The following is an 18694-nucleotide window of genomic DNA, read 5'->3' as shown; positions in this document are numbered from 1 at the left end:
CCCCACTTTTACATTGGCACAAATTAAAATTTCCTGTACAGTGCTATATTTGTACCGTATTGTGTCCAAGCACCCCATTTTAAGCTGTTTTGACCACTGTAAAAGGCCAGCAACACTCTATTTATAGCCACGTGAAATTATGCCTTATAGATTCTACAGACCCTACTGATACTCCCCACGTCCCATCGGCACAAAGAATAATTTCTTCTCTGTAAGCCAATATGGAATGCATATAGTGATTTGCATGGAGGGCATTTATTTGACCTTGGAACATGTTTTAAAACCTCAAATTAAAGCAAATGTCACTTAAATATGAAAACATATGAATCATTGTTAATGTTTAGACTATTTTTCATACATCATTAATAAATACAGGTTACACTTTTCTACTATTACGGGGGGACTTTTATTTAGAAAATTCCATGACCCGGAAGTACTGACGATCACTTTGTCTGAGTTACCTATCAAAGATGTTCTGCTACTCTCCGCTAGGTGGTGCTCTACGACTAAATTAAATGTCTGTCTCAAAATTGCAGTTGCTACTGTAGTAAAAACCTGCAACTACTTTAACATAGTAACCAGATCACTATATTTACTTTTCCATAGCTTATGCAGGTGCAACATAACTACCAAGGGCTGAGTACATAGTGTAAGTCCTAGAAGTTGGTTTAATCACAGCTGGGTCCAGACTAGCTCACACTGACACCAAACTTGCCCCAAACCCACTCTTCTCCATTGTTAGACTTAATCCCTGTCCTTCCTTATCTGGCTTTTCTGAGGTTGTGACCTCTCGCTCAGGGCAACCCCCCTTTTGTTTCCCTGCTCACTTCAAAAGCAAAGAAATGTCTTCCCAGTCATTTAATCTTCCTCAACATCTTCACACCCTACATTATTCTAGCCATTGAGGGCCTTGCAGGCAGCCATGTGAGTAGTTGGGTATTGACAGTGTGAGAGGAGGGAAAACACATCCTATTTATTCCTAAGGCCTTTTCTTGGAGCCCTCTTCTATTCCTTCCTGGATGTAAATGGCCTCTAATGGCATTAAGGGTTTGTTCTCCTTCAGTAAACCTCACATGAAGCCTTCTACTTTAGCGGGAGACCTAGTCAGTTGCACAGCTGAATGCATACAACCAATCTCTTCCACATTTAACCCTGGGGAGCAGTTGTTGTGAGGTGGGTTAACTGCCTTGCTCAAGGGCAGAACGGCAGATTTTTCCACCTTTTGGTTACTGTCCCAACACTCTAACCGCTAGGCTACCTGCCGCCCAGGGATATATCTAAAGCATAGATGCGTGTTCAACCCTCAGATGAAAATTGGAAAGATTGGTACAGTGAGGTAAGGAGAAAGAGGTGGAGTCAGTATTTGACAAGTTCCCTACAACACATCCCAAGAGCGGGCAGAACATCATTGCTAACGCAGAGGTGCATTGTGGGTTGTGCAGCTGGAGCCAGGTGAAGAGCGGTTGTCAGGTGAGCACCACACTGGGCACAACCATGATCCTGCAGTGAGGACTGTGCTGCTGGCCAGACAGACAGACTGAGCCCTGGCTGTCAACATCTGCTCCAGAGACTGTACCATCTGGGTCTGGCCCAAAGGAGCTTCTCCTCTAGCTCTAACCAGCTGCAGAACGAGCCAGACAGACACGGACCTAAGCAATCCTGTGGAGGTACAGAAACAGGGCCAAGTCCAACCACTCAGTACTTAGGTTTATTCATCATTTGTTTCAGACGCTTGCCTCATGAGTTATTATTTTCTTAAGTACTTCACTCAGCACAAGCTTGACTTGCTAATGTTTTGGATCTATGACTGTGGGTTTCAGCATATTAGAGAAGATAAATGTTCTGTAACGATCAACTGAAAAAAAGACAAGTTGGCACAAATTTTGTTAAGATATTTTATATAAATTTGAAAGAAACAAAACTGTAAAGTGTACAAAGGTTATATTATTTGTTTACTAAAGCTGGTGCCCTCAGTTTCAGGAATGGGAAAGTACAAAAACAATGTAAAACAAATGTATAAAAGGCATTTCCCCATTTTCAGAGGGTGAGTGCACAGGAATAAGTAACAATCCAATCTAACAATTGTTTGAAAAAAAGGAATTGAGGTGAAAATATAAATGCCTTTACATTCAATAACATCAACTTTATAGTTATCAGTCCCCTGGAAACACTGCAGTTTCCCCAAAAAGCATTTCCAAGATTCTCAGTTTATCTACAGCAATCTGTATAGGGGGGTTAATTACGCAAACAAGCCTTTAATAGTTCACACCTTTCAGAATTGACATTCATTCAGTCATTTCCAACTATAAAGTGTAACAAGTACAAATACATGTTTTGGGGCAGGAAATTGCATATCATTGGCACAGTCAAACTCGTTTTCTATAAATAACAACTCAGAACCATGTACCCTGATCCCTACCTATAGAGATCAAAGCAGACTCAACTTGTTTCCCCCTGAACCACAGCCCAGCTTGTTTATGGAGTCCTAAAGGACTGTGTTGTTACAGTGACCTCATTGAGGCTGTAGTGAATACACTGGGAGGAAAACACCCAGAGGAGACAGAAGATTCCCTGATTGGGCAGAAAGGATCACTACCTGACTGGCCAGTTCAGAAAGAAACAGCCCAGAGTGTTTGAAACACAGTATTCAGACAGGAAGGCATCATGATCCAAGCACATAGTCCAGAGAGATTAGAGTAACTGTCTTTTCAATGGGACAACAGCAAATGGATATCCAATTGACCGTGTAGACACGGTTCTGAGATTCAGTGCCGGCAAGCTTGAACACATTTACATTGTATGCCTGCTCCCAGAATCAGTTCTCTAAGTGTCTGCCATTGTATTGCACAATTTGTCATTAGACTGATAATGGAGCAGAGCGCTCTGACAGAGGTCCATAGACCATGTTCTCACTTTGTTCTAGAATGTTTTGGGGCTCTAACATACAGATAAAGAATGTTCTTTTGAGGGATGGAAGTCCTATGAGAATCAACCATGTTCTACAACAGTTAGGTATGCAGAATTATACATTTTATTGATTAGGTACATTCAATGGCAGAACAACAGGTTTCAAAGTGTTGGTCAAATAGTGATTAGTATAATGTGAAAGTCCTGATAACAATATCTAAATATGATTAAACCTCCCACTAACATTAAGTCATTGGTCATATTTTGTTGTTGCTGTTGGTCCACAATATATCTTTGCCTTAAACAAAGAACATCAAAAAGACAATTTTCATTTTACATGGCTAATTTCGATACAATCCTTATGGTCCCGTAAAATGTTCACTTTGTGAATAACGTGTGACAAATAACAGGTTCTGATAGAAGTTTAGGAAAGTGTAGCCTGACCATTCTAAAATGATATACCACATTGCCACCCTTTTCCTATAAAGTGTGGTTTTATGAACATCAAGCTTGTCTGACTCTACTCATCAAGACAAGCAACACTGTAGTGTTCTCTCTCACCATTAGAAAAGTCTTAAGAAGCCACAGAAACAGTTTTTCATTTGTGTACTATGAAGTATTTCCCCCTATAATTACCGAACTTGCAGATAGCAAATGTCTGTTCAACAATACTATATGCGACACTGGAAGTAAAAAAAGGATGGGGCGAATGTAGTTGGATGTGCAGTCTGGTAAGGTGAGGGGAAATGTTGGAACCAGAGGAATGAGGGGGTGTTTAGGCTGTCCCACTCGCAGAGTAGGAGAACTGTGGGAAGTGGGGCCTCCGTTCGCTGTCAAACAACTCCATGCTGTCTTCTGGAATAGATAATAAGTGGGGAGGAAAGAGTGGGATGGCACAGAGAACTCAATTAGTGTATAACATTAATCTGATCATCACATTTGTTGAATTCAGTGTGTTCTTTTTCCATCTCAGTGACTACAAAAAGCATTATGATTTAGTCCTAATAGATAGTGTACCTAGAACTAGCCCAGGGTGCAGTTTGGCACACATTGCTAGTGCTCTAGCGCCACCATTTTGAGGGACACAGTGAACTATGGAATAACAGACGTTCCAGAAGAGGGCACAAATCCCCCAGAGGAATTGAATAAGCCCTGTGTAATTTGACCTCGCATTAATTGCACTGGGATAGGGAACATGAACCTTCCCCATTCTCATTTCAATACTCGCCTTTGAGAGTGCAATCTATACCTCTAAATGATGTTCAAACTTGTATTTCTTTCTCTCGTGGGACTTAATTCCTTGGCTACTACAGTATCATAAACATCAAGGGTATTTACACGTGGAACTCATATGGAGTGCACCTTCAAAAATGGTTGTTCAATTAATAGGTTGTAAAAGTACTGGGAGTACTCAAAACGTACATGTCCTAGGCAGTCTGATAGTAAGCAAAGATCGGACTGCATTTAAAGTAGAAACTAGGGGCATTCTCTCATAAGCCTGACAACAAGAGGAAGAATATTACAGTCCATCTAAAAGTAAACCATGTAGATCAGCTTGGGGTTTTCTTTGGGACACAAATTCTGTTAACCCCCCTCAAAATAAACAATTACCTTTGGAGCCATGATAATAACAATTTAAAGTTCAGTTTAAAATCAACATTTTCAGAAAATCTCTGAAGAGGGGGATAGAAATGTCTGTGAGATTCTGAAACTCAGTAAGTGGTTCTCTCAACAGTAATGACGTTCAGAACCACCTGTGGGTCCAGTTCATTCTTACTGAGTCAGACTATGATCATCACAATTAAACAAAAGCATTCCGGTCCAGTGAAAAACATTAGTATGATGATTGTCTATTTGGGCTCGTAATACTGTTCTCTGTGACGCGAGTGTGGTGTGTGTATCCTGTAACGATACAGTGGGTGAGGTAGTACCTTGTCCAGGCGGTGTAATAGTGATGGTCTGTGCTGTGAACTCCTCGTCAAAATACCGCGTGTCTGTTTCTGAGGTAACCTGCGGCTTAAAGGGCGGGACCAGCTGTGAGAGAAGAGAGGACATCATGGAGCACATTGGCACATCTGTCCTGTCAGAGTGTAGACATTTGCGGGCCTGGTCAAATCTATCGGTTGTTCTCTGAAGTAATGGAAAGTGTTACACCGATTTACCTTCTTCTCATAAACATCTTGCCATTCAATCCCAGCAAAGAATTTGTGCTGCATGATCTCTTTAGCATCATTCTGTCCACCACCTAACCTGGAAGACACAGGGACCAATGGACAAGAGTAAGTACAGAGGCCTTTTTGGTTGGAATGAGAAGGGAGGAGAGGCTAGGCCTACTTACCGCTGCTTCGGGTCCTTCTTGAGCAGGCCTGAGAGCAGGGACCTGCCCTCGGGGCCCAGGGTGCGTGGGAAACGGATGTCCTCCATGAGGATGAGCTCAAACAGCTTCTCGTGGTCCTGGTTGTAGAAGGGCAGCCGACCACACATCATCTCATACATGACCACGCCCAGACCCCACCAGTCCACCGCCCGGCCGTAGTCATTGTCCTCCAGAACCTAGACAACACAGGACAACCACAACTCAATAGAATACAACTTCACTAATACCACCATGGACAACTACACAATCATACCTGGAAGCATACAGGACAGTACAAGGTCAATACTAGGGCTAGCAGGAGTTCAAATGTACGGTCAGCCCTATGACAGCATCAGAAGACACACACATACTATACATTCTTGGTTTAGATCTCTGAAACCTATCTATTAGCTAAGTGGTTGGACATTAGGTGAGTAGTGAGGTCAGCAGCTCTCCAGGCTGTATAAAGAACCCTGAGGCCAGTGTCCCTTTCTCCTGGTCTGACCAGCCACAGCAAGCACTGACTCACATCTCACAATAGGAGCAAGGATAGAATTTCCCCAGGAGCCCTGCATATTTAATCACCAGAGGTCTGCTGTACACACCAACATCCCGACTGCACTGTATATCCAACCACACCACAGCCCTTAGTGATGGAGGTGGAGGTTCACACACCATGGAAGATGACATGTTCACACGTTCTAATCAATTGGCTTGCTTCAGCTCTGTGCTGACCAACTGGGGCAACCTGTGGACGTCAGTACACTCTTCCATTTGTTACTATACAAGGCCTTCTGGGATGTGCAGTTGGGTCAACAGTACCGGAAGGATGTTGTAAGTGAAATCAAGTCACTGAGAACAGGTTGTTCTTTAAAACATCAAAAGGTTATATGAGTTGAGATAGACCGGTCCAGGAATAGAGTCATAGGTAAGGGGGCAGCCTAATATAATTAAATATGGACATGAAGGTACACAGACCCAGAAAGAGGAGGCAGGCAGAACAGATGGACGGACGTGGCCGTAAATAGAACAAAACCAGTGTGTGTTTGTGTGCGTGGGTGGGCGGCGTGTGTGTGTCTGAGGGGCACGCTGCTTGGCGCTGCGGTTAGGGGCGAGGAGGCCTCGGAGGGCAGGGGTAACCTGAAGCCGGCACGGTGCTAGGATTACTGGACCGTCTCTATTTCCAGTGCTGCTGTCGTGCGATTCACACCGTGAGACAGCTGGGTCTGCAGCTGCCCCATATACAGTATGTAGAAGAGCACCACAGCTGTGGAGCTGCCAGGACCACAGGAGCCAAGCTCATCCCTCACACGTAACCAGGGCTGCCTGGACCGACTCTGTTACACTGGCCCCAAGGACAGCACAGTGCAGAGTGGAGGGGAAGAGAAATATCCTCCATTTGATAGTACTCTCTATCTTACTCTGGACCCTTTTTTTCTCTCCCTCTAACACAAACACAGCTACCGTCCCTCTCCCAAACACATCACTGGCTCACATTATATGCGATTCCCTTAACTTCCTTGTTCATAACTTCCCCAATTCAACTTCAGGCATTACTTTTCCAATGTTTCTATAAAACGACCCTATTTCACAGTGGGTTAAGTGAAACTGGTTCCGTGGGTGTTCTCTAGAGGAAGGTTTACAGTGCTGGGCTCCTGGCCTGTGGAATATTCCCAGACGTTACAGGATTCCTGTGCAGCACACACACAACAAGGTCATTGTTTACTGCAGAACAACCTGTAACACTGCCTGGCCCTGGCTCCATAGAGACGCTCTGCGGCGACCCTGTCTCCACGGAAACGCCCCCTGATGTCTCCGCTGCTGGAGTCTAGCAGAGCTGGGGCTGTTATAGGGTAGAATGTTACTGTGTACAGAATGGCAGAGGAAGAGCTGGGGCTGTTATAGGGTAGAATGTTACTGTGTACAGAATGGCAGAGGAAGAGCTGGGGGTCCAAGTTAAGAGGTGTCCTTTCATTTCTAACAAACTCCACATAAAACATGATATTATATAAACAGATTATTTTCTTTCCTTTTACTTATCATTTGCCTTTTGCTGGCCCTAGTGTGAGTGGGGGACGTTATGATGAAATAGTAATTCATGCGCTGGTTGGCTTAAGTGATGATAGCTACTGTAGACTATGCCCTAGATCAGGATGGTCCTCTAAGAGAGATGAATATGTCAGATGAAAGCGCCATGGGAGAATGTTACTGGGGAGAAGTGAAGTAAGGACAACGTGCGTGGCCCTGGCTTTGCCCAGGTCAGGATAGTCATCCTGAACAGAGGTGTTCAGACTGTTGGGGCTTTTAAAGCAGGCCTTAAGTTCTTATCTTTATTGGCTGGCCTACCCTTCATCCTAGACTTTGATTGTTGCTTTTATGATATGGTTCTAGATATTTTCTTTGTTTAAAAAAAAATAAATAATAATTATATTTTAACTTTTATTTTATGCACTTTGAGATGAATCTTGTTTAATGAAAAGCGCTTTACAAATGTAATCAATTATTATTATTATTATCATCCCGGGCAGCAGTGGGCTAGAAGCAGCTGCAGCCAATGTGGACTTTTCTCCAGGGGCGGAAGCTCACGTTTCCTGAGGCACTGCCAACCCCCCCCCCCCCCCCAGCAAATTCCAAATGGTGGCTAAAAACAACGAGCCGGCAACTGTGTCAACATGGGCACCCTTCTCCCGGAAAAATATTCCTACGGCAAGAGGGCTATCACACACACACACACAATGCCCTATCGCGTCACACCTGCATGCAATGGGGAGCAGCCACACCCCTGTACACATGTCCTCTCACCCAATAAATACGGGCACACCTTGCCCTGCCCTAGTCACACTGCAGACTCATGAGCTCCATGTCTTCTACTGGAGATTAGACAGGCATTTAGGAACAGCTGTCCCAAAGCCACTCTTCCACATAGCTTGTATGCCTTAACAATATGCCCGACAACATACATTTACGATATGTTTAGTGGGATATATTCTCTGCACCACAGTTTCTCTCTTCAAACAGTATTTAGTCTTAGTTCTTTCAGGTACTTACCAACTATGTGACTTTATTCTGTTCAGTTGATTTAAACTCAAATTTGACACAGTGCACTAACAAGAACATGTCAAAAGTGGGTAAACTAGCAGGTCTTTTCACAACATCAAATTCTAAAAACATCTGAAGAGGAAGAAGGCCACATGGGTTGGGCTCCAAAGGCTACATCTTTACTGACTCAAAATGCTAAGATTTAATGACCCCCATATTGGTGATTGGACAGTGAGAATACACTACCTCTGGGGCCAGGTACTCTGGCGTCCCACAGAAGGTCTTCATGGTGGCCCCGTCTGTGATCCCCTCCTTGCACAGTCCAAAGTCAGTGATTTGTATGTGTCCGTCTTTGTCCAGCATGAGATTTTCCAGCTGAGGGGAGGAGACAGAATGAGACAGGAAGCATCCACATCAGGAGGAGGGCGAGAGCCTGTGTGAGGTGTGTGATTGAGGCCCAGCTGTTTTGACTTCAGCTCAGAGGAATGAGTTAAGGCATTGCCTTTTAATATCAGTGTCCTCTCAGTAAACGTCACCTGGCAGCTGTAGCTCACACGTGACCAGTAACACCAGGCAGGCCAGAGTCAGCACTTCCTCCAATACTGCTACCCTGGCATTTTCAGGAGAACCTTAGCAGGTTGGAAGCCTGCCTCATAAACCCATGGGAAGATCACAGGGGGGGGGGAACGAGGAGGGAGGGGGGCTATGCTGACCTGGCTGGTATAGTTTCATCAGCTGGAAGAAACAGGGCTACAGATGCCTCCCTCCTAAAAAACAGTCATATAATAACTCTGCTCTTATGCTATGAATACAGTTCACTGAGTTTTTGTACCGGCCTCTTGCTTCTGGTAGGAACAAATTACAGCTTTACGGAATAAGTTTGATGCTGGGGGTAAAAGATGACTCAATACTCTTACACACTTTCTAAAATACAAAATGTTTAATTGTTGCCTATTTACATTAATGGTGAAATCAAAGAAAAATAAACGAGTCGAACAGCTGTCCAGAAGGACATGTTGGTTATTCTACTCCTCCTGCCATAAGAGGCGGCCTAGGCCTAAGTTTCCAGCTGCAGTGAGGCCTGAATCAGGGGGAGGGAGATCGATGCGCCCCTGGCTGCAGCATGCTGCTGTGGACACTATTTATATCCCGGTCGGAGACTGACTGTTCCACCACCGTACCTTCAGGTCTCTGTAGACCACGTTCCTCTCAGCATGCAGGTAGTCCAGTGCTGACACTATCTCCGCCCCGTAGAACCGAGCCCGCTCCTCCGAGAACACGCGGTCCCGGGACAGGTGGAAGAACAGCTAGAGGGAGGAGGAAGCGAGGGAAGGAGGGAGAGGAGACAGAGGGAACAGTGTGAGCGTACACAGAAGGAGGGGTGGGAGGCATTATTGGCTACTACTAGCTAAATTGGATCTAGCTAAGGTGTTATTGACAGTTTAAAAAGCTCACCTCTCCGCCGTTCGCATACTCCATGACGAAACACAACCGGTCATGAGTCTGGAAGGAGTATTTCAGGCCCTGGAGATATACACTAACAACTTTAATAACTGCAATCAATGAAAAAAAATAAGCTTGCAAGTTCTCCAAAAGAAACCTAAGTCTTTGTTGATGTGATATCTGCCTTTGGGATATTACTGTCGTGTGCCAACTGCCCATTCACCACAGTGGGATGAACACAAGCTGCATGTGTTACCACTTAATGTGGAAGAGTTCGGCATTGTGAGCCGTCAGACTTTGAGAAAGGTGGTTTACTGACAATGAAAGGTCTAGTGTCCTCAATAGAGGCCAAGTCTATTGCTGTGTTTGTAAACATTGCTCAAACTCTCCCAGCACAGATTCAGCATCTCCCCCTGCATGGAAGCTCCCAGGCTGAAGTGGAGTGGCTCCTCAGAGTCTTTGTGGCCAGAGGAGAGTTTGGGTTAGGTGGATGGAGGGGTCTCTCACCGTCAAGAACGGATGCTTGGAATTCTGGAGCACTCGGTTTTCTGTGAGTGTGTGTGCCACTTCATCCTGAAAGAGATCACAAAGAGTGTTTGAGCAACTCCCACAACGGCTGCCGTTTAGGTATCCATGATCGCCCCCATGCTCTCTCTCTCATGCTTCCTGTAACGGTCAGTGGCCTGTACTCACTTTCGCTACGATTACTTCCTTCTTCAGGATTTTCATGGCATAGTAGCGTCCTGTGGCCTTCTCCTTCACCAGGATCACTTTGCCAAAAGTGCCTTTTCCTAGGAGTTTGAGGTATTCAAAGTCGTGCATAGTCTATGAGCGAGGGGAGAAAAAGAGCCACCGGGTTACAAAACAGCAGCTATAACAAATTCATGCTCTAACTAGTCAAAACATATAATCCCACTGACAACACGGAAGCATTACAGGTGCTAGTTCATCCACTCGTCTAAAGGTGGGACTAAATGCTGCAGTGGCTAATTTAACCTCTGACCCTCAGGGCTGGTGAGAATGTTGAAAACGGTTGCGTGGGGGACATCCAATCCGGTGCCCTTAGACTTTTGTTTCATGAGTTAACAGCACATGTGTGGTGATGAAACAGAGTGGACATGCTATGTGGTGCTAAGCCTCGGGAAAGTGTCAGGGCGCCGGGTGAGCTGGGGTGAGGCAGGAAGGGCCGTGAGTAGCGGGCTGAGGCAGGAAGGGCCGTGAGGACAGGGACGCACCACTTTGAGTCTGGGTTTGGTCAGGTACATCTCCATGTCCATTGGGTCTGGGGAGGAGTCCATCATCTCCTCCTCCTCTTTCTGTAGACCATCTGCTACGGCCTCAATGGCCTTCGTCCATTCTTCCCTGAGAGAATGAGAATGGAGACGAGTTAGAGAGGAACAGAGGGAGAGAGAGTGGAAGGTAAATTACAACACCTCATTTAACATGAGGTAATTCAGCCCAATCATGTAAGCTTGCCTCTCCTCGGGAGTCTCCACGTGGAAGGTGCGCTCGATAACAGTGGTCCACTGCAGGCAGCGGATGATGAATGTGTTGGGCTTGGGCCTCTCTGTCTTCATCAGCTGGCACTCTGGCCACATCCAGGGTGAGACGGCGCAGGAGAGGAGAAAGAGACCCGCAGTTACAGCCATTTATCTTTATCGCCACCCTAACAGACACTACAGGGACTGCCACCATACACAGGGAACTGAACAGGTGCACTATGGGTGAAGGGGGAAGCCCTGATCACAGATCTCTTCATACTGAATATTTTAACCTCAAGATTTGGTCATAACATCGGACTGTGACATGGATAATGTGAAATAAGCAGACGTTTCAATCAATTCCAGAAAACGTCAAAGATATAATAATGGGCCACAGACAACATTCACTTCAAAAGAATTTGCTTGAATCAAAAGTTAGAATTCTAAGAGAGCAGCCAGTTTCCCAGTGCAGCTCTTTCACATAGTCAACATTCTGTGTGTGCCAAAAGGAGACATGGAGGAGTTTGTCAGGATGTCTGTTAGATGGAGGATATGGGGCTGGGCCACCACTGAGCTCCAGCAGGGCCCTGTCAGTGTGGCCCAGACCCACCACCCCCATCAGCAGCACCACACGGCCCCTCTGTGGGTCTGCTGCAGGTCTGCTCACTGCCTCTCCGTACTGCTTATTGAGACAGAGCTACAGAGCAGCGCACAGATAAATAATTGAAATCAGCCAGTTAATAACTACTATAACTCAAGAGTGTCAGGAGGAAACGTTTTGTTTAACAAACAGTATGATGTCTAATTACTCTGTTCAATCATCTGCAGAGGCTGTCCCAGTAACTTCCTGCCATCTAGGGTTGCTCTGCTCTACAGAGTCGCAGCCTCTTCGACAAGACTGGAATTCACACACAGCCAGGGAGAACACACCAGTCTATTCTGCTGTTTGTAGCAACAACATTGTGGCTTTGAACTGTACCAGTTACGGTAAGACATTGGCATAGGAGCTACTGAACAGAATATTACATTTTTCTATGGGTGATTAGGCAATATACACCGAGTACACCAAACATTAGGAACATATTTTGTCTCGCCCATTCACCCTCTGAATGGCACACATACACAATCCATGTCTCAATTGTCTCAAGGCTTAAAAATCCTTCTTTAACCTGCCTCCTCCCCTTCATCTAGACTGATCGAATAGGATTTAATAAGTGACATCAATAAGAGATCACAGCCTTCACCTGGTCAGTAGTCTACAGTACGTCATGGAAAGAGCAGGTGTTCTTAATGTTTTGTATACTCAGTGTAAAGCGCTATATGACCTTAAATGGGTGAGGTAATGTAGATAGTAGTCTTGAAAGCGTAGATACTCACGTGCTACTGAGAAGTTATTTAAAGGGGTTTCAAGTGCCTCCACATGTTGTGGCCGTTCCTTGTAGCCAATGAATGTACCATCAGTCTTGAGTAGAAAATACCTAGGCCTCCAGGTCTTAATGTACTCTCCTGCAAAGAGAGATGGAGAAAATGGATGCACATAATTGGTGTCTATAATCCAATGTGCTGGTTTCACAAGATTCCATTTTTTTTAGGATCCATTAGCCGACGCCATGACGACAGCTATATTCTTCATGTTGATTGGTCTATGACAATTTAGCTGTGCGGTTTGATGATTTATGATACAAAGTTTTATTTTCAAGGCGCCACCCTTATTTCAGTGGTGTGACCCATTTCCTGTGATCTAATTACCATGCTGTTCACTAAAATTACCATCTTTTCACCCACTTTCCGCTATAGTAGAACAAAGCCAGGACAAATGGCTGTTTTAGCCAGAGTCAGGACCCTTGCCTCTGCCTCGTGTCCCATACAGAGCTCCCAAAGGGATCCATGTGTCTCCATCACTACCCCATCCACTTCAATACAACACACCCACAGACTAATCTCTCAAAGGCAACAAAACTCAATTTATTCTGTGGATGGTTCAGGAAACGTTGTGCCAGATGTTCCCAAAATCTGAAGAAGAAAATGCTTACGCACCATAAAAAAGGCAGTGGCTCACATCGGAGAGGGGCTTGAATATTTATATAGGAAAAGTGTAATTTATTTTTAATTATGGGAGCCGGGTATTAACCCCATGCAGTGCCTGAGCAAGCTGTCCTTAATTGCCCCATTTCCTCTGATACAGAAGTCTGGGGGAAGTGGAGATCAGTCAATGCCGGCGTCATGCTCCTCTTCTCCCCCGAGCCTCGCCTGGCACAGATAGGCCACAGGCTCCAGTCTGAGAAAACTGATCCCAGACCCGTCTGTGACCAGTCTGAAAAAAACTGATCCCAGACCCGTCTGAAAAAAACTGATCCCAGACCCGTCTGAAAAAAACTGATCCCAGACCAGTCTGAAAAAAACTGATCCCAGACCCGTCTGGGACCAGTCTGAAAAAAACTGATCCCAGACCCGTCTGGGACCAGTCTGAAAAAAACTGATCCCAGACCCGTCTGGGACCAGTCTGAAAAAAACTGATCCCAGACCCGTCTGGGACCAGTCTGAAAAAAACTGATCCCAGACCCGTCTGGGACCAGTCTGAAAAAAACTGATCCCAGACCCGTCTGGGACCAGTCTGAAAAAAACTGATCCCAGACCCGTCTGGGACCAGTCTGAAAAAAACTGATCCCAGACCCGTCTGGGACCAGTCTGAAAAAAACTGATCCCAGACCCGTCTGGGACCAGTCTGAAAAAAACTGATCCCAGACCCGTCTGTGACCAGTCTGAAAAAAACTGATCCCAGACCCGTCTGTGACCAGTCTGAAAAAAACTGATCCCAGACCCGTCTGTGACCAGTCTGAAAAAAACTGATCCCAGACCCGTCTGTGACCAGTCTGAAAAAAACTGATCCCAGACCCGTCTGTGACCAGTCTGAGGAAACTGATCCCAGACCCGTCTGTGACCAGTCTGAGGAAACTGATCCCAGACCCGTCTGTGACCAGTCTGAGGAAACTGATCCCAGACCCGTCTGTGACCAGTCTGAGGAAACTGATCCCAGACCTGTCTGTGACGAGGCAGACAGACCGGAAACCCTCTATAACAGTACCTAACTGACCTCTAGTCCACTCAACACAACTCATATAAACTCCTCTTAGTGAGAAGAGGCAATGTAGACCATCACTAAGTGGACAGTACGCCATATTCTAAAAGTCTCACCTCAAAGTGATGGTTAAACTGTCCGACTAGCAGAGAGCCACCTGGGGGGCTAGACGGCTCTGATTCACTCAAACACCAACCATTACAGCAGTAACACACACACACACAGTGTAAAACACCTGCTTTACTGCAACCTGCGAGGAGGCGGCACAAATCACAGCACTAGAGAAAACATCTGCCTCAGAGCACTGTATACTTTAAATTTCAATCTGCAGCAGATGTCCAATATGTTATTACGGCTGCTGCCATTTTTCATCATGGCACGGGGAGGAGATTCTTCCATCTCCAACCTGCTGGCTAAGTGTTTTTACACCAAACGCAGCTCATTTAGAAATTAGTTAGACTTTGTTTGCCTTCAGATTGCAATGCTTACTGCTTGCATACAGAGCGGAGCTCACTACATCCTCGTTGAAAAACACACGGTGTGGTATAGAGTAAAAGCTCTGGATTTCCCCATGCCTGTTCAATATGCTGCAATTACAGTGATGAGTCATTTGTCTATTTTACACTACATGGCTCATGAAATCAACATTCACAACACTAATCCACACACACACACACACACACACCGGTCCCCAGAGAATCCACATCGTCAATGTGATTTACAACTATGGGTCAACGGCAGCTTCGCATGACTGACTGAATTCCTCGTTACATCAGCACAGTGGTGGGCATTGGTGAGGAGAAACGGAGACACTGCTATAACGAGCAGGATCACAGGTGAGAAGCCAACAGTTTCCAACACCTGGACCCACACAGCCCCCATATCCAAGACCCCTTTCCAGACTCATCTTAAACCTGAGGGACATTGTGTCCAGAAAAACACCCTCTCAGCCCCAGCCTTAATCCAAGGCCTCACTACTGCCCCAGCTGGTTTGTCAGTCTGTGGTGAGGTCTTGGCTGACCCATATCCCCACCCCGGGCCAGGCTCAGAGCCCCTGGCAGGGCAGGCTGGGAACAGTATGTGCACAATGCAGAGGCAGCATAATGAGCCCCTACCTCCAAGCCTGCATCACCCCAGCACAGTGACAGACAGAGGGTTAGCCTACACACTGGCAGGGCTCCGCTCAACTCTTTTGGGAAGAATACAGAAAGAGATTCAGGAAGTAGGCGAGGTCCATGTTTGGGGTTTTCAACAATGACGCTAACTGGCTGAGTGCTTACGTTAATTGTGTCGAGGCCACAAACTGGCATCTAGACCATGGTCCCAACACAGACAATGACAAGCAGAGACACATGTTTGTTTATGTGCACGAAAGTACACTCTACAGTGTATACGTTTGTATAGTATATCTGACAACAGCTATTCTTGCCCTCCCCAAGCACAAATCCAGGGCCTGCATGGGGCCTGGATTTGGCCTGCCAGCCCCTCTGACGCACGATGCCCACCCAGGCTGGCACGAGTTGGTGTCCACCATGCCTTGTGTCTGGAACGCACTGCAGAGACATTCCTCCACGCAAAGCTTGGCTCTGTCACATGGCTCTTAACGAGGTGACGATGAATACACACTGTACCCTGTCACAGTGTCACTACAGAACAACAAAGCCAAGGTGACGATGAACACACACTGTACCCGGTCACTACATAAACAACAAAGCCAAGGTGACAGGCACTTAATGGTCATCCTTCACTGTAATACAAAATGGCATCTCAGGAGACGCCAGCTTGTAAAGACCAGAGAGTAGGGAGTTCAGTGAACTGAATGAGGTCATCATGGTGGAATGTGACACCTCTCCACCTAACCCCACCCTGAGACACCACAGCGGGCTCGGGCCACAGCGGGCTCGGGCCACAGCGGGCTCGGGCCACAGCGGGCTCGGGCCACAGTGGGCTCGGGCCACAGCGGGCTCGAACCACAGCATGACTGACATTGGTACAATTGGCAGAACAGAAAAATTGTTTGTGTGCTTCTTTTGCTCTTCCAAATAAAACAGTGGTGAAAACAATGGCTGTGAATGCTTAAAAGCCCTTCGATAACATGCCAATGTCTCCTATGAGACAAGTTATAAAATGAGAAGACGGTCTTTGGTCTAGCTGGAGCGAGGACATAGAAATGCCCACATCCGTCTGTCTGTCTGTCTGTCTGTCTGCCTGCCTGCCCATTTCTGTTACCTGCAGTCTGTTTTTCCCCCCCTGTAGAAAACACAGCCATGACCCTGATGCGTTTCCTATTTACATGCACTTCCCCTTTCCATTATCACTTCCACTTTTTACAATGACCTTTTTCTAAGACTAAAAACCCAGCCCACTACTGTACTAATGTTATGTTGATGACACCCTACCGTGCCATCCTCACAACTAGGAACTGCGGGGTTATGGGAAGAGGATATGGCTGTGCAGACAACAGCAGCAGCCCACTGGTTGGCAGTGAAATGACGTTGAACCAATGTGGACTAGATGTTGATGTCTGTGCACAGTGAGAGGGGATGCCAAGACTCCTTCGTAGACAAATGAAATGACTCACCAAGTATTTGTGTGCTTTTTTTGACACTATATTTTGACAGATTGGACATGTGGCAGGATAGAGAGTAAAAGAGGAGACAAGCTGACTAAGAAAAGAAGGGACTCTGGGATAAAAGCCCTGCTATCAACTAACTTCAAAGTCTTTCAGCTGCAGTAAACTGGCCTATTTCATCTCACTAGAACGTTCTGATTGTAGAAAACAGGAAACAACTGGACAGACAGCCTGTCAACATAGCAGATAAAGATCGAGAAGTGAACAATCTTTGAGATGGGTAACTTTGACTACAGACTCATCCCTGAAACATTACGCACAACAACAACCACATTTCCACTGTTGGAACCTGCTCTACATTTGTCCCAGAGACGTCAGATAAAGTTCTAGGGGCAAAGGACGTAGCCGAGAGTACAAACTGTAAATGAATGAGACGAGGGAGGAGAGAACCAGAAGGTAGCGAGAGAGAGATTACTACATACGTGTCTGAGAGCGTGAGTGAAGTCTATACGCGCATTTTCGGGGGGCATGCGAGGAGCTGTCGGGGGCTGATAGAGTGTCTTTACATGACAAACAGCTGCTGAGGTCTGGGATGCTCGCTTGGCAAAGTGGAAAATAATGAACAGTGAGAATCTGCCAAACACAAGAGAATTCATCTTTATTTGCCAACTGCTACATGGCTTGTGTGTGGACAGCCACAATGTTCCAGTGCCACGCCCTCCACACACACTCAATGACTTACAGCTGCATAGACGGCCAATTGTCCAAATACTGTATATGGGCAGTTCCATGTAAAGCCCCATGAGCACCAACATGTGAAGTGCATAGGAGCACATCACATTTGGTGTCAAATGAAAAAGCTAAGAGTCTATGAGAAATGAAGGTATTTATACATTTTTCCACCACCAAAAATTGTAATAAGCAAAAGCTTTGATTTCTGGTTAAAACAGACGGAAAAAGGGGTCTTAGAAAACATCTAGCAGAAAAGGTCTGAATAAGTTATTAGATATACAATAACGTTGAGGTGAAGACCCCTGCCAACTAATATCAACATTTAACTTGCAGAATTTTTTTGCCTTCTGTAAGTTAAAATAAATATTGCCTAGTGTTGTCATTCTGTTACAAAAAAATAAGCATATTTTTAAAGCCCCCCGTGCAGTCTTCGCAAATCATCACTGTACATGTAATAAATAAGTGTGTGTGTGTTCATTTAATGAACATAAATGCTAAATATACTTGGGAGTTATTTCCCTGAGTCTCCTTTGGCCCTTTAAATGCTCAGTCTAATCGTTTGGGCATTAGGAAACACATTTGAAGATATTTACATACACAGCCTGGATGCTCTCTGGAGCCCACTCAATTATCCAGATGAACATTCATTGGTTTATTATAAATCAGATCATTGTGAGGTCATGATGTGGGCCAAAAGTTCCATCCCACCTGAACACGAAAAGGGCAATATCATCATTTTCAAAATGTCAGTCCTATTTCAACCACATCGCATGAAAATATCATTCAATGTTTTTTATTTTATACATTTTTAACTGCACTTTTGGTATTTTATTAGGATCCCCATTAGCTGTTAAAGCAGCAGCTACTCTTCCTGGGGTCCATACAAAACATGATATAATACAGAACGTTAATAAAACAAGAACAGCTCAAGGACAGAACTACATCAACATATCAATACATACACATAAAATATCTAGTTCAAATAGGGGAGAGGCGTTGTGCCGTGAGGTGCTGCACTGCTTCTAAAGATATTTTCCTCATTTCTTCCCTCATGAGGGAGGATAATCAAAGAAGAAACAAGGTAG

At 45.4% G+C, this 18694-nt stretch overlaps 1 protein-coding gene across 2 annotated transcripts in view; it reads right to left on the bottom strand.

Moving 5' to 3' along the window:
* Positions 1-1881: 1881 nt before the first annotated feature.
* The window catches only part of LOC115162386 (RAC-alpha serine/threonine-protein kinase), a 44853-nt gene continuing 28040 nt past the window's right edge, over positions 1882-18694 (bottom strand). Inside the window, exons 3-14 of one of the 2 annotated variants that reach the window (XM_029713639.1) lie at positions 12604-12732; positions 11222-11333; positions 10981-11107; positions 10439-10570; positions 10253-10318; positions 9758-9826; positions 9484-9609; positions 8549-8677; positions 5246-5460; positions 5070-5157; positions 4839-4941; positions 1882-3762 (exon numbers count right to left, since the gene is read on the bottom strand). In XM_029713639.1, coding sequence (XP_029569499.1) covers positions 3683-3762; positions 4839-4941; positions 5070-5157; positions 5246-5460; positions 8549-8677; positions 9484-9609; positions 9758-9826; positions 10253-10318; positions 10439-10570; positions 10981-11107; positions 11222-11333; positions 12604-12732 — 1376 coding nt within the window. In that variant the 3' untranslated portion in view covers positions 1882-3682. The remainder of the gene's footprint in view (positions 3763-4838; positions 4942-5069; positions 5158-5245; positions 5461-8548; positions 8678-9483; positions 9610-9757; positions 9827-10252; positions 10319-10438; positions 10571-10980; positions 11108-11221; positions 11334-12603; positions 12733-18694) is intronic. The other variant, XM_029713640.1, reaches the window with a different exon arrangement.

This window comes from Salmo trutta, chromosome 25 (assembly GCF_901001165.1).
Source record: "Salmo trutta chromosome 25, fSalTru1.1, whole genome shotgun sequence".
Lineage (NCBI taxonomy): Eukaryota > Metazoa > Chordata > Actinopteri > Salmoniformes > Salmonidae > Salmo > Salmo trutta.
The sequence above is the reverse complement of the archived record's forward strand: the minus strand, read 5'-3'. Positions and strand labels throughout refer to the sequence as shown.